Consider the following 22,414-nt stretch of genomic DNA (forward strand, 5'->3'; position numbering starts at 1 on the left):
TTACGGAAGCCAGAGAGGCTTATTTCTGAGTAGACATGTAGACGTTGCACATGAAGTGACCTTTGGCTTCATAGAACTGTCATTTCAATGGATTCTGGACAAAAGGTGGAAATACCTACCTTTCTTCTTCCTTTACTATAACAGGCCACCTTGTTCTCAGTCCATCACCTCCACACGTAGGTCCTGCCCTGATCACAGCTCTGAACATCCTTGAGGGTTTCAATATCACCAGTCAGGTAGCCAGAGAAAATATTCTCCACTGGATAACAGAGGTATGACTCATTTAACAGAATATTTTGTTTCTGGCAATGGTGTGATGCGGTCTTGTGCCTTCTCTGAGAACTTTTGGGATAGTCATATGGGAAAAGAAACTGTAAATGGTGGTAATTCAGCATAAACCAACACAGTTACTTGAATGGGTTATTATGTAGTGACAAAGGGTTGAATCCAACGAAGGTTTACTCAAAGTAGACCCACTGAAATTAATACTCTTAAGCGAGTCATGGTAATTTATTTCGATGGATCATCTCTGAATAGGATTAGCATTGGATGCAACGCAAAATTTCTATCATCGTGGGCTTTGAGTTAATGCTCATTGGAACTGAAATCAAATTTATTTTATCTGTTATGTCCTAAAAGCCTTATTTTGTACATGCTGGTTAAAATTTCTTCGAGTGAGCCTTCCATGGAAACACCTCTAGTAAAAACAAGAAAGGTAAAGGGACCCCTGACCATTAGGTCCAGTCGCGGACGACTCTGGGGTTGCGGTGCTCATCTTGCTTTATTGGCCGAGGAAGCTGGCGTACAGCTTCCGGGTCATGTGGCCAGCATGACTAAGCCATTTCTGGCAAACCAGAGCAGCGCACGGAAACGCTGTTTACCTTCCTGCCGGAGTGGTACCTATTTATCTACTTGCACTTTGACGTGGTTTCATACTGCTAGGTTGGCAGGAGCTGGGACCGAGCAAATGGGAGCTCACCCTGTCGCAGGGATTCGAACCACCGACCAAGTCCTAGTGGTTTAGCCCACAATGCCACCCGCGTCCTGTAGTAAGAACAATACTCAGCACTTAATGTGGTCATCACCACCCTGGGCCACATTCACATCATACATTTAAATCTGTATCATATCACTATATACAGCCATGGCTTCCCCAAAGAATTCTGGGAGCTGTAATTTGTTAAGGGTGCAGAGAGTTTTTAGGAGACCCTTATTCCCCTCACAATCCACAGAGTGGTTTAACAATCAATCCTTCTTCACAGGAAACTTTGATGATTGTAGTTTGAGGCAGAGAAGAATATACCTCTCCTAACAACTGTCAGCACCCTTAGCAAACTACAAATCCCAGAATGCTTTGGGAAAAGCCGTGGCTGTTTCAAGTGATGTCACAGTGTTTTAAATGTATGATGTGAATGTGGCTTTGTACATTTGCATGAATGGATTTAGTAACATAAAAATACCAGAAGCTTGCTGCATTCTAATGCACTGTTGTTAAAAGAAAATAATTAAACTAGTGGTCTTTGCATGAAGACATTATAGTCTTCAGTCAGCTGATTCAAGATTTTTGGAAGAGAAAAGAATATGAACTAGCTGTTTGCTATTTTTTTGGTATCTCTCTTCCTCAAGGCAAACATAGCAAATAGTTGACATGTATTAGCTGAAAGCACCTCCTTGTGGTGTATCTTTTAACCATGCATCTTGCATATCATGGGAAATTTGGCCAGTAGCATAAAACATTATTACAGACAACAGTGATCAGGTTCAGTGGCCTCTGAATGTGACACCTTTTCAAAGGGGTACCAGTTTTTATATAAAGTGGATATAGATAAGTATTACATGCAGCTCAGCAACCATTTTTTTTAAAAGAATAAAGGGAACCAAATCTGACCAAGGAATTGCAGACTTTAGAAACTAGTAACAGACAATTTTTCAACAAAGGAACTTAAAAACTGCGGAACTAGAATTTAGCAGTAAGTTTGATTCTGTTGGTGCAGTCCTTATTTGAGGCAGTGGTTTCTTCTACTACATAAAACAGGCATCAAATTAGGATAGCAAAACTGTAAACTATTACTGCTGTTGTGAACAGGTGCTATATTTAAGCTTTGCATAGAACTGTCACAGATGGGTCTTCTTGCATTTCATGGACATTTGGGCCCATTGCTTTCCATGTTTTTCACTATACACCAGGCATAGGCAAACTTGGCCCTCCAGATGTTTGGGGACTACAACTCCCATCATCCCTAGCTAACAGGACCAGTGGTCAGGGATGATGGGAGTTGTAGTCCCAAAACATCTGGAGGGGCGGGTTTGCCTATGCCTGCTATACACTAATTAATACCTTAACATATGGCCTATGCTTATGCCACAACAAATCTATCTGCTTTTAAGTTGCCACAAGACTCCCTTTGCTTTTGCTGCAACCAGTGATGCAGTGTGGCAGGGGCCACAGGGACACTTGCCCTAGGTGCAAAATTATTAGGGGTGCCAAAATGTCAACACCCAGTGCTACCTCAATATAGCCGTGCACTTCCATTGCTGGCTACATTGAAAATGGCTTCTCTGTGCAAACCAGGAAGTGACTTCTCCCGACAATGGAACGACTCTTTTCTTATCTCTGTGGCTGTGATCTTCTGGGTGCTGTGGCTCTGATCCATAAGGGATGAGAGGCTTTTTAGAAAAAAAAACATTTTCTCCATATGACTATGTCTGTTGAAAATGTGGCACACACCCTCCCCAGCTGCTATGTTTAACAAATAGCAGAAAACAGCAGCTTCAGTATTAAGGGTAGGGGTTTGTGGCAAAGATTAAGTCACCCCCCAAAAAATCACACCCACACCATACATTTAAAGCAAATTTAAATGCACATCAAAAGCACTTGGCTTACAGTTTCCGGCTATGCCCATGATCAATGGCGGTTGTTCTTCGTAGTCCTCTGGGGGCTGCAAGGAAGTTCAGGCAGGGGGAAAAGAGGATTTACTGGTATGAGGCATAAATCCTCGCAATGCTCCCCAGTGGGGTCTAGGGAGTTCACTGCATCCCTCAGTGCCACACAATCGCATGTCTGTCAACTTCAAAGGCAGAGTGGGAGTGACCTGGGAGTGTGTTCCTGCCATGGGCAAGCCTCCATACTGGCACGATTTGTGGATGGTTCCTCCTTCATCAGGACTATTGGCTTTAATTAAGAGGCACTCCTGGACCAACATATGCTAATGGCCTGCAATCAATCAGCTGCCGAAAGGACTGGGCCTGGCTTTCTGAAGGCATGTTAATGCTTTTCTGAAGCTTGGGAATCCCTACAACAGCTGGGAAAGGAAAGGGGAGGACAAGATGCTTTGTGCTTTCTTATGGTTTTCAAATTGTACTTTATTTTCTTCTCCTCCCCTGCTTTGTTACTCTGTCTTCAAAAAAGAGGGAGGAGGCTTTTGATTTATGCTCAATAAAGAATTTAATATGGTTTTGCTGTGCCCCCCTTGATCAAAGCTGAATGGATTTTATCTATGACTATCTGGACTGGAGTGTTGTTGGAGGAATGGAGGGGGTGGGGTGGGAGAATGAGCAGCACCCAAACAGATGTGGAAAAGAGGCTGAATTTGAGAAAAAATATTGCTTTTAACTGTGTGCCAAGAAAGAACTCCAGAGGGGAATTTTAATGGCAGAAGCCGGAAGTGCACCCTGTTAGTTATTTATGGCAGCGGCTCCTATGCTAGTCTGTAAACAGCGGAAGGAATGGAATGTGATCTTGTACCTTCCAGATAAGCACTGCAAAGAACTGAACAATGGAAGACAGTAACGAACTCCAGACACCAGGTCCGGAGCAAAAATGTATATGAAGGACTACACATGTGAACTGGATTTTTTATTTATAAGTTGTAACAGAGGCACTGTTTGTAAGGAGGAAAAGGCAGTCAGCTGGAAGAATGGTTTAATGGCAAGTGAAGGATGAACACTGGACACTAAATAAGAAATGATGCAGCTATGGGAGGAAATGATTGACATATGTTTGCAACAGGAGCGGGAAACCCGATTTTAAGAAATTGTATTAAATTAAAGTAGTTTGGTTAGATTTGTAGTAATTTGGAATATATATATATAGCACTTGGCTTCCTTCAAAGAATCTGGTGAATAGCAGTTTACCCTCCAAGAACTACAATTCCTAAGATGCTAAAACCATAAAGTATGGGGAGGGGAGCCATGTACTTTAAATGTATGTTGTTCATGTGAGCACACAAATCACATCCCCTTTCTTTTCGAAACTAACAGAAGCCATGCTGGATATGATCTGGAACAGAAGAATCCCAGTCATGGGATCCAAAGTGTAGCTAATGTCTCATGTAGCCTGACTCGTTACTGTATAATAGAGAGAACAGAGCGATAAGTTTAGACAGAAAGGAAGTGGCACTATTTTGCCATGAGAGCACACACCTCTCACCATTCTTTCAATGGAGATGCAATAGGTGGGCTACTTCATAACGTGACTCCTTTTGTCTTCCTTTCCATTCAATGTAGACACTAAAAGTTGTCTTGGCACTAGCTAGCAGCTTGGGGGACCCTTTCTACGATGTGTCCATTTCTCACAGCGTAGAAGACATGATGAGGTAAGTCTAGATTCATAATGAACAATCATTTTTTATGTTGACATATTCTGTGTCATTTAGTTTAGAGGCACCCGACTTCTTCTGGGTCATTCTGTCCTCTGGGCAATGGGGAGTAGGCCGAGACCGTCTGACCTGCTGTGGGTGGCCAGACTTTAAGAGAGCTGATGTTGCCTGGCAACAGAGGCTTCACAGATACAGAAAACTAGCACTCAGGTGATATGATGTAATTGACTGGGGGATGAAGCTGAGGAATTCTGCATCCTGAGAGAGAAGTGGGGCTTCCCACAAGATGTTGCCATATGGAGGGTCCTTGTTCCTGATTCCAGCCAGTTGGCCATGTCATCTTCCAGGTTGCTTCATCCCACCCACCCTGTTTTTCTTCTTAACTGCCAGCCAGTATTCTGAGCCCACTGACCTTGCTGACAATTTTTGGGGGGAGTTTCACACCCACTGGGGTTATTTCTCCCCCCCAAAAAAAGTTTTTTTCTACTTCTGCAAAATTTTGAGGTCCCTTTGACACTTCTGATGCCTCCTTCTTCTGTATGGGGTGGTGGTGTCATTTTAGCTACCTACCTCTTTCATATTTGGGAGAATAAGGTTGTTGTTGCTATATACTATCCTTTCCCAGACTGGTACTCGCCAGATGTTTTGGACTACAGTTTCCATTAGCTCCGGACAGCATCACCAGTTGTGAAGGAGGCGGATGGGACAAAACACAACATTTAAAATTCAAAAAGCACAACAGAATAAAACATACTTTTTCTGTTTCATTGGTTTGTTGTTAAATAAATTTTTGGGATAGATTTTTTATACCTCTTTTCCCTAGTTCTAATCCCCTGCTCCCCCATCACAGTATGATTTTAAAATTTATTTTTTCCCTCCCCCCCTGTCAATGCAGTAAATCCAAGGCAAATTTCCTGCGACAACAGATTGACTCTCAGTCGTTCCCCTCTGATCATGGCATTCCACATTTCTCCATGGAAAGTGGACCCTCTGCAAGTCAGGTCCTTGTCATGGGACCTGATGACTACATTGTTGCAGTTGTAAGGTAAAGCATTTGGGGTGGGCAACACAGTTTAACATGCTTGCATTGAGATATATCTTTGTTGACATTACAGCATGTGACATGCAACAATTACATAAAATGAAAAATAAAACAAACACTCAGATAAATGTTTCTGAACATATTAACAAAATTGTGTCAAAGTGTATATACCAAAACTATTAAAGTTATTACAGATATGAAATGATGTACTGCTTAGATTGGTGACCATACTTAAAAGGTATTTTGTATCAACAACAATTATAATTTACAGGAAGGGGGAGTGAGGGGAGGGGGAAAAATAAAACAAAATATATACTTGATGCACATCAGACTGTGCTGCAAACTATGGGTACTGTTCTACCACATGCCTCATTATTTGTGTAATCAATAAAGTCACACTAGACTGCATAAAAATTATCTTGTTTCTTTTGCCCTCCTGCTACCTTTAATTTTTTGTGTCAGTTTTTCCAATAATGCTGTTTGCCAAATTGCATTATACCATTGGTCCTTAGTTAATGATTTTAATGATTTCCATGCCCTGGCCATAGTTGATATTGTAGCAGTTAATAGATGTGTTATGACTATTTCATTTCTAATTTGCAATATATTGTGACTATATAGGCTAAGTAGAGCCAGTCCTGGGGTCATGAGGACTGTCTGCCTTGTAATCCAATATATTTTTGTAAATACTCCCCCCCCCCATAAATTTTCTATTTTTGGACACCCCCACTACATGTCCTGATATGTCCCTGTAGTAGTACATCCTTTCCAATACATGGGAGAAATGCTCAGTTTATATAGGCTAGGCATCTAGGTGCTAAGTTCCAACCATGCACATTTTAAGGGCTCTTTCCCTGGTTGTTGCCAATATGGATTTGTATGGTGCATGTGTTCACAGTCTGTTCCATTATTATTTTTCAATAGTTTTTCTAGGGTTGGCGACCATTTTGTCTCCTTCTCCACTTGTTTTTTAGATCTTGCACGTCCATTTCTCTTTTGGCACAAATAATTGAGCTAAGCTTCCCTGTTTGGAATGAAATGCTGCTGTGGACATTCCCTTAGAAAGAGGGAGTAAGATTTTTTAAACAAATGGTTTATAATCAGGTGGATTTTAGTAAACTTCGGCACCTGGGAGTGAGAGCTCTGATCTAAAAAGCAAATAACAATGTGCACAAAACTAGCACTATATTCCACTATATTTCAGAAAGTGGTTTTTATGTCATGTGAAATTTGGATATGATGTGAAAATTAGTAGCTAGGGAAGCGTTGGGGAAATTGAATAAACTGCAGTGTGAATGCAGCCATAGATGGCTTTAAAGGAGGATAAGACAAAATGATGGATGATCAGTTTGTCAATGGCTCAGTCATGATGGATGAATTTCCAGAGGCAACATGACATCAAATATCAGTTGCTGGGAAGCAACAGCAGGAGAGAGCTACTGCCCTCATACCCAACTGCTGGATTTTCCATAGGCATCTGGTGAAAAAAGATGCCAGACTAGTCTGAGCTCTGGTCTGATGCCGCAGGACTCTTTGTTGCCTAAGGTCTTTCAGACATGAGCAAGGGTGTATCAGGGGACTGGGAAGAACAATGAGCCTGAGAACCATAAGTACTGGGGCAGCAGGTGAATCACTTTGTGGATTTGGATTCTCACAAACTTTTGTGTGTGTCCGTTTCCAGTTCCTTGAACAGGCCGTTTGGAAGTGGAATAATGACTTCTTCTGGAATCCTTCTAAACAGTCAGATGCTGGATTTTTCTTGGATGAACGAAACAGAAGGCCATTCATCTTCTGGCTTGGTAATAAATTATAAATTTGTCTGACATGAATAGTGAAATGAATAGTAAGTGTATGTGAGCATGGCACCAATGATTGATGAAGTGTGTGTATCCATCAGATAATTAAGATTTAGAAGTCATTTATTTGCCATGATATGTATGGTTTTAGAGCTGGGCTGGCAAGTTTAGCTCTTAACCTGTTTTCAGAGCCACTTGACTTTCCAATGTGTGTCTACTATAAATATTTTTCCATAAAGAGCCTTGGTTTTCTTGCAGTGAATGTCATTAGATAAATGTGATGTGATATTATCTGGGTGTGTGCTGTGAAAGATACCCTGTTGCTGGAGTGGGGAAACTCTGGCCCATGAGTCTAATTAGGACTTCTTCGCTTCCCCATTTGGCTCCTGAGGCCATCTTGACCAAACCACTCCCACTTGCTGTACACCTGACATCATATATGGCTCAACTGAAAACATGGTGTACTGCAAGTAAAAACCTCTTAGCTGTGCAAAATGGCTCTTTGAAAGGGGCTTCTGAAAACCCAACAGCCAGCTGATTCAGATCTTCAGAAGGCCCTTCCAAAGTGCTTTGCAAAATAGCATTTTGAGAGAGGTTTCTGAAGATGTCTTCCAAATACCATTTCAAAGTGCTATCTTGCCCAGCTCTTTGAAAAAGGCTTCTGAAATTGAGCTGATTTGAGCCTATCTGGTAATTGGGTAATGGTATTTATTGCCTCAGAAATTCAAGGAAACAGAAGCTTGAGGGGGAAAGGCTCCTACTGATATATTTAACAGTGCTTTGCAAAATTATTTTTCCTGCAGAGGAACTTTATTCAGCCTGGGAAAAGGCCGCTGTCTTTCTTGCTACCCACTGTTGTCCGGCCATCAGAAGGGATGTGTGGGACTTACCTTTGTTTGGGAGCCAATGGTGGCGACAAAGCTTTGAGCAGCATAACACAGGTCAGTCTTCTGAGCACTGATGGATGCTTGCAATATAATATCCTTTCTTACCAAGAGAAATAACTGGTTCTCCAGGACCAGCCCTGCCAGGGGCAGGGGGGGAGGGGATAGATGAAGGCAAGAACAAATGTCTGAGTTGATGCAAAAACACTTTTAAAAAACATTGACCTGTGTGTTTGCATGTGGTATAGGCGCCATCTTGATTCTGCTTCTGACCGTAAAATGCCTTGGGATGGCACTACAGTTCTTTTGGGCCCAGCTTTTACTGAAGTCGTAAACTTGCTTTGAACTGTGAAAAGTGGTTCGAACTGTGCTACTTAATACTGTCACTAATGTCAGCATGTGACCACCATATTAGTCTTAAGCAGGGCTTTTTTTCAGCTGGAATTTGCTGGAACTCAGTTCTGGCACCTCTCAGATGGGTGCCATTGCCATTATAAGAGAACAAGGGAGGTGTTCGCGGTGAATTCTGGCACCTCCTTCTCTAGAAAAATAGCACTGGTCTTAAGGGCTTTGACTGCATAGAAGTACTTATCTTTTTTGGGGAGAGGGAATAAGTTCATAATGGATGCATAAGTGGAGTGTGTGATCATGACTATAGTGCCATCCCTTCAGGATAGCTGACTCCCAGACATTGGACGACAGGTTTGCAGAATGGGTGGCCCCTGTGAAAACAGGATGCTGGACCAGATGGGTCATTGGCCTGATCCAGCAGGCTGCTGTTATGTTCTTGAAAGATGATTTGGTGCAGAAACCAATATTGTGATCCATACACCCTATTTCTTCTAGTGTACAGATCACATAACTGATGCGTACATAGGTAGAGGTCCAGAAGCATAAGCCACTGTTAAGGATATCGGGTGGTTGCTTGAGAGCAATCAGGCAAGATGCCTCACTAGTCTGTTCTAAAGCTTTCTTATTGGTGCTAAAAAAAACCTTTGCAATGCAGAGCGCCTCTATTCCATGTCTTGGTCATTCACTGGCAGAATCTGAGAGTGGGCAGCCCTTAAATCTTCCCCAGCAGAGTAGTTTCTTGACCCCCCGTCTGCGCCTCCCCTCTCTGCGCGGAAGCCTACTGCGCAAGGACGGCTTGGGTAAAGGGGGACCTCCCTCCTCCCCGCTTTGCTCAGGCAAGGTGTCCTGGCACCGCCTTGCATTCTCTGAGCCCTGCATCTCCTCCCCACTAGAGGGGTAGCTTCCTTCCTCCACTGAAGAAGTGCTGCTTCCCACGATCTTTGGGGGCTCTCTGTAATCCATCCGCCTTTTCCCCTCTTGCCCCTGAGCCGATGGCAGTTCCCTGACAGCCACTATGCAGACATACCCACAAACAGGTGGAAGGCAGATGTGTCAGCCATGTTCCTGCATCTTCACTTTGAGTATTTGAACAAGACTCAAGATTCCATCACAAACAATTCATCAAAAACCTTAGCATCTGCTTCGTCTGCTCTTTTAACAGGTTTTAGTAAACGTTTTGACCTTCAACAAGAACTTGAGTGAGAGTCTTTCGCTAGGCCGGCTTCATCCTCAACTTCAGTCTAATATCCTGGAAGTTGACAGTAAGTATGGATCACTGATCTTTGAAGTCTGGACTTTTATTATTTCACTTCTGTGATTTCAGACACAAGTGAAACAGGGTGAGGGTTCCCCCCGAGACATCTAAGATTACTCTGTAATTTTTCCTCATCTTGACATGGTTTGTTGAACCTCATCGTATGGCTGTAGTAAGATGGGATAATCTTTTTGTATCTGACTACATTGCAGACTACATTGGGGACGCGGGTGGTGCTGTGGGTAAAACCTCAGTGCCTAGGACTTGCCGATCGTATGGTCGGCGGTTCGAATCCCCGCAGCGGGGTGAGCTCCCATCTTTCGGTCCCAGCTCCTGCCCACCTAGCAGTTTGAAAGCACCCCTAAGTGCAAGTAGATAAATAGGTACCGCTTTATAGCGGGAAGGTAAACGGCGTTTCCGTGTGCTGCGCTGGTGCTGGCTCGCCAGAGCAGCTTCGTCACGCTGGCCACGTGACCCGGAAGTGTCTGCGGACAGCGCTGGCTCCCGGCCTCTTAAGTGAGATGAGCGCACAACCCTAGAGTCGGACACGACTGGTCCGTACGGGCAGGGGTACCTTTACCTTTACATTGCAGAAGCTGAAAAGGAAACTGTATGCCAGTGCTTTGGTGAAGTGGAAGCAATGCTTCTGCACTTTTGCTTATGTTACCTGCAATATTAGCCACTTTTCCTCTTCTCAGTGTGGGCAGAACGAACCTAGGAATCTGCCTTATGCAGAGTCAGGCCATTGGTCCATCTAACTTGGAACTGACTGATAGCGGCTCTCCAGGATTTCAGGCAAAAGACTCTCCCAGCCCTACTTGGATATTCCAGGGATTGAGCCTCAGACCCTCTGCAAGCAAAGCAAATGCTTTGCTGCTGAGCTATGGCCTTTCTCCTGGAAACAGGAAAGAGCTCTTCAGTCTGCTACCATGTTTTCTTGAGCATTGACTCAAGAAATTTGGGGGAGATCCAAGCTCTCTTTCATGTTTGTAAAGCACTTTGATCTGCTCTCCAACAGCAGAAAGGCAGGTAAAATCAACAGAGGAATAAGGAAAGGTATTTTCCTCCCCATCATGGCACATGGGCGCTAAATGGAGGTGAAAAAGAAAATGTGCTTCATTAGTCATTTCTATTGCAACTGATAAATAGGGCTGTGACTGCCCCCTCCCCCTGCAAAAACTTGACAGGCCAGATCAGAATCATGGGCTGGTGTTTGACCACCCCTAACTGTATGGTCAAGGGAGTCAAATGCATATTTATTGTGCCATTTTCCTATTATTTAGCTTAGGTACCTTCCCTTATTAATACACCAAGCCCTACAACTATTTTAAAGCACTTGTGCCTTGATCCTATAGGTAGGAAATATGAACATGTTGACACAGATGTTCTACATACACAAGACTGCATATGATTCCTCTGCATAGGGGGGGAAAGGGTGGATCCAGGGATCTGCCTTCCTTGTGTACCAGTTGGCACATGGATCAGCACCTTGATCGGGACTGCTGCCAACCCTTTCAATAAAACTAATCTTTTCTAAAATTCTCCACCAGGTGAGTTTCCTGAAGAAGATATCAAGTACTTTACAAGCAGGGGTCAACCGGTGAGCAAAATCGAGGTCCTTTCTCTCGTTCACGGAGCCAGAAGAACCAACAATTTCATAATTGGTGTGAAAGACCCAAGAAGTGAGGATGCAGCGGGAGCCACAATATTATAGCAACTCCCAGATGGGTTTCTTCATGAAATAAGGCTTTTTCCAAAACACATTGTGCATGTTCCCAAACAATCCCTTTATCATTCCCCCTGAGGCGGAACAAACAGTGTTTGTTATTGGTTTCTCCATTGCTGAATAGACCCCTCTGCACTTCTATGCTAAAACCAATGCAGCAATGAAGGCTGACAAAGGCACAATACAGACCTTAGTTTTTTGTTGTTTCGTTTTGTTATTATGAACTTGAGTTAAAAGAATCTCAGGCATTATTATAATATGAGCACAGGGAATAGGTTTAATTTCAGAAGCACCCTGTCAATGGTTGATTCCAGCCATTTAATGCACAGAGAGATATTTCTAAACTAAGCACTGGGAACAATTCAGGAAGCAAACCACTGGCTGTGTACAAATGTGCTGTTCTGAGAGCAGTGGTGGCAGGTTCCTTCCTCTGTAAATACACATACTTCTGTTTTGAGACAAGTTCTCTAAAAAGGCAAAGAAAGAATCGCAGTTTCACAGGTTTGAGTCTGAATGGGATTAATGAGAAAAATCTTATCTGTGGCGGGTGCCTATTGGCTAATATATGTGACATCATTACTCCATCTCCTCCAATCTCTGGAACAGTTCTGCAGTTTAAAATAAGGTTTTCCCCCTTGTAAGGCAAGGATAAACACACAGAGAGATAAGTGTGTGTGTGTGTGTGTGTACAGGCTGCTTTTTAAAAAAAAGTGGATAGGCTGCCTGACTCATTTAAAAAAGGTTAAACAGTGGCTGATCCAGCATTTCACCTCCCAATATGTATATTTGTCATGGATGTTTCAGCTTCACTGTGTGCTAGGGCCACACATACTGGTCTGAGTGCTCTTGAAATGGTACCTTTGTATTCACCTGAGAAGATGAGGCAAAGATATTTCTGTGTTCAGTGCATTTATTTCTGATACTGTACTAGTCAACTCTGAATGATTCCTTCTCAAGTAGATGAATACAGAATAAGAACAATGGGTTAAGTTAGCCCCGGGCATTCTCAGATGTTCCCCGTGAGTCAAATGATTTGTACCAGCATACATGTTCTAATAGGATATTGGCTCCTCTGCACATATTAATGAAAGATTTTATAATTCTGATTTTGCCTCTCTGCCCCAATGGTGTCCTCTTGGTGGCATCAGTGCTATGGTATCTTGCCAGTTATTTCAACATGTTGCAGGTTCCCCCTGTTGTGTTTTGACACAATACATTTATGTAGTTCAACTTTGGATCTGGATTATAATGCTATGTACATCTATACTGGGGGGAAAGCTGAGCTTCAGTTTTCTCGTGCTACTGTCCAAAGTAGCCCTATGTCAGGGGACTGCCATCTAAAGCGCCGGGGGCGCAAAGGCTCACTGAGGTTGAGAGAGGAGTAGCAGCGGAAGAGGGAACCAGTAGAGGGCGAGCAAGAACTCCAAGGGAAAGTGAGTCGGAGGGATGGCTCAGAGACGCTTCCAGCGAAAACAGTGGGGAGGTCTCAGGACCTCCTATAGGGACACCCACACCTCGCCGGAAACTGTCACGCCGAGAGGCCAGACGACGTGTTTCCGTTAAAGAGCTTTTATGTTGGAAACGATTCCGAAAGCAGCCACTTTCGGATTCTACTAGTGATTGACGCAGCCATGCTGGAGGGGCTCCGTCACAGGCAGAGGTTTGAAAACCTGATCAAACTCTGAGGGACTTGCATTTTACGCACAAGCAGCTCATCGTCCCATCACAGCAATCCGAAAGTCACCGAAAGCCAGCTTGTGCAGGGAGAAGCATCATGAGCAACCCAGCCGGAACCGGAGGAGCAGGAGCAGCTGGAGGGGGTCCAAGCCTGGAAGAAAGGTACAGGGCGTTGGAGATCCAGTTGGCGCTGCAAACGGCGAGGCTTGAGGAGAGGAGGGCTCAGGATGCAGAAAAGGGAAAGGAGAAAACCACCCCGCTCGCCAGAAAGGTGCCAGGATTGGTGCAGAAATTCGGGGGGGATCCCAGGAACTATCATGCCTTTAGAACAGAGATGCAATACGCTCTAAACTTGCAGTTTGATGACTTCCCCGACGAGGAATCGCGAGTGGCTTTTGTGATTGGCCATCTCGAATCCGGGGCGAAGGATTGGGTTAGACCCCTGATGGCAGCGAATAATGAGATCCTAAAGGACACGAGGAAGTTTTTTCGTGCCATGGACCTGATGTTTTCCAGCGATATTGAGCAGGGGGTGGTGCGAAGGCAGTTAATGGCTTGCCAGCAAGGAAGCAGATCTGTCCGTGAGTACTGGACTGAGTTTACTATGCTGATTCATAAATTGGGGTGGGACCTATCGGCGGAGCCCATCCAAATGCTTTTCGAAGAGGGGCTTTCTTCAACCGTCAAAGATGAGCTTTCCCGGGGGCCCAGGGCGGAGTCTATGGATCAGTTAACCAAATCTGCGCTGTGCATAGGAGCGCGCCAGGAGGCGAGGGCTTTGGAAAAGCGGGAAGGGAAAGGAGACCGTTGGAGGGAGTTCCGCATTCCAGACATTCCAGAGCCACCTTTCCCGCCGGCAGAGCCGATGGAAGTTGGAACAGCGCGGGCGCGCGCAGTTTCAAATCCCAGTGAAGGGCGGAAGAAGGAGGGAAGGAGCGCCAAGAGATGTTATCTCTGCCAACAGCCAGGGCACTTTGCCAGAGTCTGCCCACAAAGAAAGGAATGGCAAGGGATGGCAGGAGCTGTTGGGGGAAAAGAAGAGGAAGGCAAGGAGCAAGTAAAAGCCAACGCCTGGCTGCCACCGTCGGGGCACAGCAGCCAGGCCAAAGAGCAGTGAAAGTGCCCATGCCGGAACCTCCCAGACCCGCTTTAGTGATAGAGGTGTTACTAGAACTGCCAAACGGACACCCACTAAAGATCAAGGCGCTTTTGGATTCAGGCAGCTCCTGTAATTTCATGAGTAAGGAGTTTGCAGCTGAGCACCAGATACAGACCATCCCTTTAAGTAACCCCTTGCAGGTGACTACGATTGACGGCAGAGAGCTGTTGGGGGGAGAAGTTAGCCAACAGACTGTCCCGATGATAATGAGGGTGGCAAGGCACACCGAACAGATAGCGTTTAATGTGGCCATCTTGGGAGGAGCGCCCATCATTTTGGGGATGAGCTGGCTGGCGCTACACGATCCGCTAGTGGGCTGGCATCAGAGGGTGGTCTCCTTTGGGTCAGCGCATTGCCTAGAACACTGCAAGGAGGGGAAGGTTTCGGGAGGAGACAGAGTCACCCTAGCCGGGATGGAAGTAATGGACAAAGGGAAGGTGCCCCCGCAATACGCAGATCTGAGCAACGTATTCAGCGAAAGGGAAGCAGACAAACTGCCACCGCATAGACCCTTTGACTGTCAAATCAACCTACTCCCTGGGGCCCAACTCCCAGTAGGCAAGCTGTACGCCATGTCAGACAGGGAGATGCAGGAGCTGAGGGAGTTCATTGACAAAAACCTGAAGCGAGGTTTCATCAGAGAGTCCCGAGCGGTGGGGGGCAGCCCAGTGTTTTTTGTGGACAAAAAGAACACAGACAAACCGAGACTGGTGTGTGACTTTAGGGCCCTCAATGCAGTGTCGGAGCCCCTGGCTTTCCCTATGCCCCGAATTGATGACATTTTGACCAGAGTAAGGAAGGGAAAGATTTTTACAAAGCTGGACCTGCGGGGGGCGTACAATCTGATACGCATAAGGAAGGGAGATGAATGGAAGACCACCATGTTTACCCCTTTGGGAGCCTTTGAATACCTCGTTATGCCCTTCGGTCTACAAGGGGGCTCCGCGTGTTTTCAAGCTTTTATAAACCACGTTCTGGGACCTTTGCTCTACAAGAATTGTGTGGCCTTTTTAGACGACGTGTTGGTGTATTCGGAAGATGAGGAACAGCATGTGAGGGACGTTCGAGAAGTGTTGGGCAGGCTGCAAGCCAACCAGCTGTGGGTGAAACTGGAGAAGTGCCAGTTTCATACCAAGGAGGTGGAATTCCTGGGGTACCGCTTGTCAGACAAGGGATTGGCCATGGATCCAGGCAAGGTCCAAGCGGTACTGGAATGGAAGACACCGAAGACCAAGAAGGACGTGCAAAGATTCTTGGGGTTTGGGAACTTTTATCGGAAGTTCATCAAGAACTTTGCCCACTTGACGGCGCCCATCACCGACTGCCTCAGCAGCAAGAAGAAATTTGTTTGGACGGTAGAGGCGGATCGAGCCTTTGAAGAACTGAAAAGGGCTTTCGCCTCGGAAGAACAACTTCTGCATGTGGATTTACGAAAACCCATGAGAGTGGAAACCGATGCATCCGACCGGGCGGTAGGGGCGGTCCTTCTTCAACCGGGGAGGAGTGCGTCGGAGTGGAGACCGTGTGCCTTCTTCTCGCGGAAGCTGAATAAATCCGAGAGGAATTACACGGTGTATGACAGGGAACTACTTGCCATTCACGAAGCATTCCGGAGGTGGAGACATTTATTAATTGGGGCACAACACAAGGTGCAAGTGTGCACTGACCACAAGAATTTAGAGTATTGGAGAACAGCTCGAGTGCTCAACCAACGACAAGTGAGATGGGCACAGGAATTCTCCAAATTCAACTTTGAAATTTGTTATGTGCCAGGCCCAGAAAACGTCAGGGCGGACGCGCTCTCACGCAAACCAGAGTATTGGGAAGGGGAGGGGGTGATCGAAGAGAGACATGTCATCCCTGAGGACCGCTGGGTGTGTGGGGCGGCGCTGGTGGGGCAACGAGAACTGGTAGAGGAAACGGAAAATGATGAATATGCCCAGGATAAGCTCAGAGGTCTCAGGGGGGAGGGCGAGAGCCCCGGAGGTTTTGAGGAAAGAAATGGGGCATTGTATTACAAAGGGGCACTGTATATACCCGAAGGTGAATTGAGGGGGAGAGTACTCAAGCAGTTGCATGATAGCCCCACGGCGGGACATTTTGGACAACACAAGACCATGTGGTTGGTTACCAGGGAATTTTGGTGGCCTAAGGTGAGGGAAGATGTAAGGGAGTATGTAAGAGGGTGTGACCAATGTCAGCGAGCCAAAGGGGAAAGAAGGGCGCCGGCAGGGTTATTAGAACCATTACCCACACCAGAACGGCCTTGGGAAGCGATATCAATAGATTTTATGACGGATCTGCCAAAGTCCAAGGGGAAAACAGCCATCATGGTAGTAGTAGACCTGTTAACTAAGATGTGCCACTTTGTAGCATGCTCACATGCAGTCACAGCGGAAGAAACAGCGAAGTTGTTTGTAGAACACATCTTTAGGTTGCACGGGGCTCCCTTGAGGGTGATCTCAGATCGCGGCAAACAATTTACTTCCAGGTTCTGGAGGAAGCTCATGAGCTTGCTGCACGTGGAAGTCAATTTTTCAACTGCCCGGCACCCTGAAACCAACGGGCAGGCGGAAAGAGCAAATGGCATTCTTCAACAATATCTGAGGTGTTATGTCAATGACAGAGAGAACGATTGGGTCGAAAAGTTGGCGTTGGCAGAATTTGCCTACAATAATGCGGAGAATGTGTCCACAGGGATGAGTCCCTTTTTGGCAAATTACGGGTGTCACCCCAGGGCATTTCCAGGGGAAGGAGGGGAGAGATGGAGCGTCCCAGCGGCTGAACATTTTGTAGAAGAGATGGAAGCGATCCATCATCAGCTCCAGCTCAACTTAGAAAGGGCTAAGGCACAATATAAGAAGCAGGCAGACAAGAACAGAAGGGAAGGTGAAACCATAAGGGTGGGGGATCAAGTGTGGTTGTCAACCCAAGGGTTGCCGTTCAAAGGGGGTTGTAAGAAATTGAGGCCCAGAAGATTGGGACCCTTTGAGGTCATTCAGCAGGTCAACCCGGTAGCTTTCAAACTCCGATTACCCAACCACATGAAATTGCACCCAGTGTTCCACAGGTCGTTACTGTCACCATACAGGGGGGGACGTGAAGGGGAGTACGTCAGGGGACCAGCCTTGGAAGAGAGGGAACGCCGCAACCATGTAGCGGAAATCCTCGATTCCAGGTGGAAGGGAAATCAGGTGGAGTATTTGGTGGCGTGGGAAGGGGAACCGGAGTCAGAAAACACCTGGGTGAATGCAGAGGAAGTCAATGACGAGGTTTTAACAGAAACGTTCCACCAAAGGTTCCCGAGGAAACCTCAGCCGATAGCAAGGTTTAGGAGGGAGTATTTCGGCACCACCGATGAGGAAGAGGAAATGGAAGGGTTCGCGGAGTCGGAGTTGGAAGAGGGAGTGGACTCCGATGACGAAGATTACCGAGAGAGTAGGAACAGCAACAAGTGGGGGGAAGTGTTCGTGACGTCGGAAGACGAAGGAGGTTCTTTCAGGGGTTTTACCTCCTCACCGCCAGTAGGGGAGGAGACGGGAGGGGGTGAAGGGGGCCCTGGAGGGGAGGTGGATGTCAGGGAACTGCCATCTAAAGCGCCGGGGGCGCAAAGGCTCACTGAGGTTGAGAGAGGAGTAGCAGCGGAAGAGGGAACCAGTAGAGGGCGAGCAAGAACTCCAAGGGAAAGTGAGTCGGAGGGATGGCTCAGAGACGCTTCCAGCGAAAACAGTGGGGAGGTCTCAGGACCTCCTATAGGGACACCCACACCTCGCCGGAAACTGTCACGCCGAGAGGCCAGACGACGTGTTTCCGTTAAAGAGCTTTTATGTTGGAAACGATTCCGAAAGCAGCCACTTTCGGATTCTACTAGTGATTGACGCAGCCATGCTGGAGGGGCTCCGTCACAGGCAGAGGTTTGAAAACCTGATCAAACTCTGAGGGACTTGCATTTTACGCACAAGCAGCTCATCGTCCCATCACACCCTACCAGCGTAATAACATTGCAAATTTTAATGCAGAAAGAACTCAGGCAGATCCAGTGTAATCTTCTACTGAATAATTTAACTGAAATATTGGCTTTCCATAGTGCTGCAGTTCCATTTCAGCTTATTGTTGCATTTCTTGGGCAAAGCCAGGGCAATCCAATCATAAAGCAAGGCCCAACATAATCAAAATAAACAATAAGGCCATCCTTTCAAAGTGTTGGTGCTGACCTTTAAAGCCCTAAACGACCTCATCCACCCCCATCGTTCTGCCCGGACGCTGAGGTCCAGTGCCGAGGGCCTTCTGGCGGTTCCCTCACTGCGAGAAGCAAAGCTACAGGGAGCCAGGCAGAGGGCCTTCTCGGTAGTGGTGCCCGCCCTGTGGAACGCCCTTCCAGCAGATGTCAAAGCGATAAACAACTACCTGACATTCAGAAGACATCTTAAGGCAGCCCTGTTCAGGGAAGTTTTTAACGTGTGATATTTTACTGTATTTTTGGTTTCTATGGAAGCCGCCCAGAGTGGCTGGGGAGGCCCAGCCAGATGGGCGGGGTATAAATAATAAATGATTATTATTATCCTTTCTCACCTAAATGTTATGTTAACTGTAATTTTCAAATCATTAACTTTGAAAAACAACTGGCAAAACATGGGGGTGAGGAGAAGAAGATTTAGGCTCATATGCATTCATATTCACTCTCTCTACCTTGGCCCAGTGTATTCGTTTCTTTCTTAATCTATGCTGAAAATACAGATAATAAAACTAGATCAAGACATTGCATATTACTCTCTCTCACACACACCCCATTTTCATTCTCAAATGTAAACTAAGAACAAAAATATTAAGACAGTTTATATTAATGCATTTTGAGGCTTGGCTGTAAATACTAATGGGGCAGGAAAAATATTGTAAATTCTAATCTTAATTGAATTATAGCTGACTTCTTGCCAAGTTTATCTCACTTCCCTTCATAAATTCGAAGTGGAGTTTTTTTGTAAACAGATATGACCCAGCTGCTCAGCTCTTGCAAAGTTTACTCTGTTCATCTGAATTGCCAACAACATTGCCTACAAAGTGCTAAAGAGATACAAAGAAAGTGTTTCACTGAAATGCGATAGAATCCAGGACAAAAACAAAGTTCTAGGCAATAAAAAGGTACACCATCAATAGAAATGTAGTTTATGCATAACACTGAAAGTCTCCTACCCAAGTGATTCCGTTGATGTCAAGGAGGATGTACCCAAAGTTACTTTTACACATCCTCCAAATCAGTCTGTCTTAGTCTGATTTGTGAAGCAGAAGAACAACTGCTGCTTATTAAAATACACAAACAGACATGGGCAAGTGTTTCAGATTATTTCTAGACACGGGTGCTGACACACTCAGTTTATTATGTCAGAAATCAATCAAGAGGACCTCACATCGGGAGCACTTTGAGATATGTACAAATATTTCAGTTCTCTGTGTAGATGATAGTGGGTACATCAGAACAACTCTCTTGATGTGAAATAGACAAACAGTGAAAGCATGGAGGCAGGGTGCATGCCACAGCAGCACATTCTGCCCTAAGCTTCCACATGTTCAGTGGAAGGTATGCACAGGGAGCCCTACATGTCGGGAGCTGAATTGGTGTGGGTTCTATCTGCCCGATGTGGGAACCTGGATCCCTGAGTGTGCTGACAGAGCCAATGTGTGTACAGCTGCAGGTACAGCTTCAACTAAAAAATGTGCACATTGTTGGAGTGAACGGAATAAATGATCCCACCCACCGCCATGTATTCACTGATTGCATGAAGGCCTCTTCTGAATGGAAAGCATTCAGTTCTACACCATATAAATCACAGAAAAAACTCTGCTTTTGGCTCCATTAATAAATAAAAATTATATCAGCGTACAGAATCCTTCCATTAACTTTTCAACAACTTCCCTCCCTAACAAAATGTAATTTCACAGCACTTGACGTATTAAATGCACACCCACAAAAATATCTCCCCTATACTGATTTAACATTAAATCAGTGCATAACTTTTATTGCTTTCCCCCATCATATTATTGTACCTATGGCTACTGTACATATTCTGTATGTATATCTGCTAATAGCTGTGCTGGTGCTCCAGATCTTATATCCCATGAACTGGAATTGAATGAATACTGTCTTGTTCATGTGCACATTTACATGACAGAAAACCAACTTAATATGAAGAATGACCCTTCCTAATGCTGGAGGTATAAATGAACAAACACACTGCAGAAGCCATCACTGCTCATGCTTTATGCTTGAATGTTAACTGTCCTTTGATGACCTCAATGTGGTTTACAATCATTCACTAGTTAAGGGCTCATTCACTTGTTCTGTTGTAAGTTGCTAAATGGCCTACGTGAGATTTTTGAATGTTTGTATGACAACATCAACCAAGCTGCAAGCAGTGGTGTAGTGTGGGTTGCCAGCTTCCGGGGCAAGGCAAGTATTGTGCCCCCTCCTCAGAAAGAGGGAAAAACCCCAGAACACATAAACGCATACCCCAAGTGAAGTTCAGGAGTTGTGGTGCTTCTCCGGCAAAAGCGCATGCGGCCTTTTGTAGCCATAGTGCAGAGGGGTGACTGGAGGGTGCGGGGAGAGGAGGGGTTGGGGAGAAGCAGTGACCTGCTTCCACAAGAGGGTGCAAGAAGAGGAAATAATAAAACGAGGGGATTCCTTCCAGACCACCTTAAACACCATGAGGGCACTGCAATTCAGCAGTTTCAAGGCCTCAGGCGAGAGAGGAGCAGAAATTTTGCACCCTAAGAATTTTGTGCATGGGGCAACAGCCCCTGTGGCACCCCCACGCTACGCCACTGGCTGCATGTACCAACATATGCTTACAGTCTGCCTTATGTTTCAAAGTCCAGGTCCAGTCCATGAATGAGGCAAAGTGAGGCTGCAGGGTTCACAGAGGCAGCAGATCCCAATGTCAGTCTCCCCCCTCCTCTTGTTCCTGATGTAGATCTTTCCTCACCCCTTCTTCCCTGGTGGGGAGGGCAGGTCTGCTATTTTGGGGTCCTCTTCAGGTGCTAGGATAGAGTGATTGAGATGAAGCAGTGGGGCTGTACAGAGTGATACTCAGTCTTGGACATAGATAATGGAGTTTTCACTCGGCTACTGTCCCTGAGTGTCGTTCACTTTTCTTCAGGGAAAGGGTAGGGCTCCATTTGGGAACAGCTGTCTGGTGAGGGCAAAACTGAGGGCCGAGCCTCCAATATCAGGAGAGCAAGGTTCAGTGCATCTTAGTGCATAGAGTACACAGAAACTGATTTTGTACAGATTTTTAGAGATCCCTGATATACACTTGCCTGTCCTAATTGACAAGACATTTTGTTAAATCTCTTATTAAACTGGAATGAGCAACTGGCATATTTGTTCTTCCTCATGGGAACAGAAGTGGATTTTAGGGGGGCTAAGAAGAGAAAGGGACACAGGTGGCGCTGTGGGTTAAAGCCTCAGCGCCTAGGACTTGCTGATCGAAAGGTCGGCGGTTCGAATCCCTGCTGCGGGGTGCGCTCCCGCTGCTCGGTCCCAGCGCCTGCCAACCTAGCAGTTCGAAAGCACTTCCGGGTGCAAGTAGATAAATAGGGACCGCTTACCAGCGGGAAGGTAAACGGCGTTTCCGTGTGCAGCTCTGGCTCACCAGAGCAGCGATGTCACACTGGCCATGTGACCCGGAAGTGTCTCCGGACAGCGCTGGCCCCTGGCCTCTTAAGTGAGATGGGCGCACAACCCCAGAGTCTGTCAAGACTGGCCCGTACGGGCAGGGGTACCTTTACCTTTACCTTAAGAAGAGAAAAATTAGAAACTTGTCCATGAATACAAAGCCATAGAAGATTATTAGAAGTTTTACAATGGATCCCTTAGAGCTATTTCCACATATATGTGTTAACACTTGTGTGGATTTCTGCAGTGAGGGA

At 45.7% G+C, this 22,414-nt stretch overlaps 1 protein-coding gene across 1 annotated transcript in view; it reads left to right on the forward strand.

The window, feature by feature from the left end:
- The window catches only part of GGT7 (gamma-glutamyltransferase 7), a 37,088-nt gene extending 24,544 nt beyond the window's left edge, over window positions 1–12,544 (forward strand). The window contains exons 9-15 of the mRNA XM_081917427.1: window positions 145–272; window positions 4,507–4,595; window positions 5,494–5,643; window positions 7,322–7,439; window positions 8,240–8,377; window positions 9,834–9,933; window positions 11,477–12,544. Of these exons, the coding sequence (XP_081773553.1) occupies window positions 145–272; window positions 4,507–4,595; window positions 5,494–5,643; window positions 7,322–7,439; window positions 8,240–8,377; window positions 9,834–9,933; window positions 11,477–11,640 (887 nt within the window). The 3' untranslated portion in view covers window positions 11,641–12,544. The remainder of the gene's footprint in view (window positions 1–144; window positions 273–4,506; window positions 4,596–5,493; window positions 5,644–7,321; window positions 7,440–8,239; window positions 8,378–9,833; window positions 9,934–11,476) is intronic.
- Window positions 12,545–22,414: the final 9,870 nt, after the last annotated feature.

Source organism: Podarcis melisellensis, assembly GCF_964234715.1.
Source record: "Podarcis melisellensis genome assembly, chromosome: 6".
Lineage (NCBI taxonomy): Eukaryota > Metazoa > Chordata > Lepidosauria > Squamata > Lacertidae > Podarcis > Podarcis melisellensis.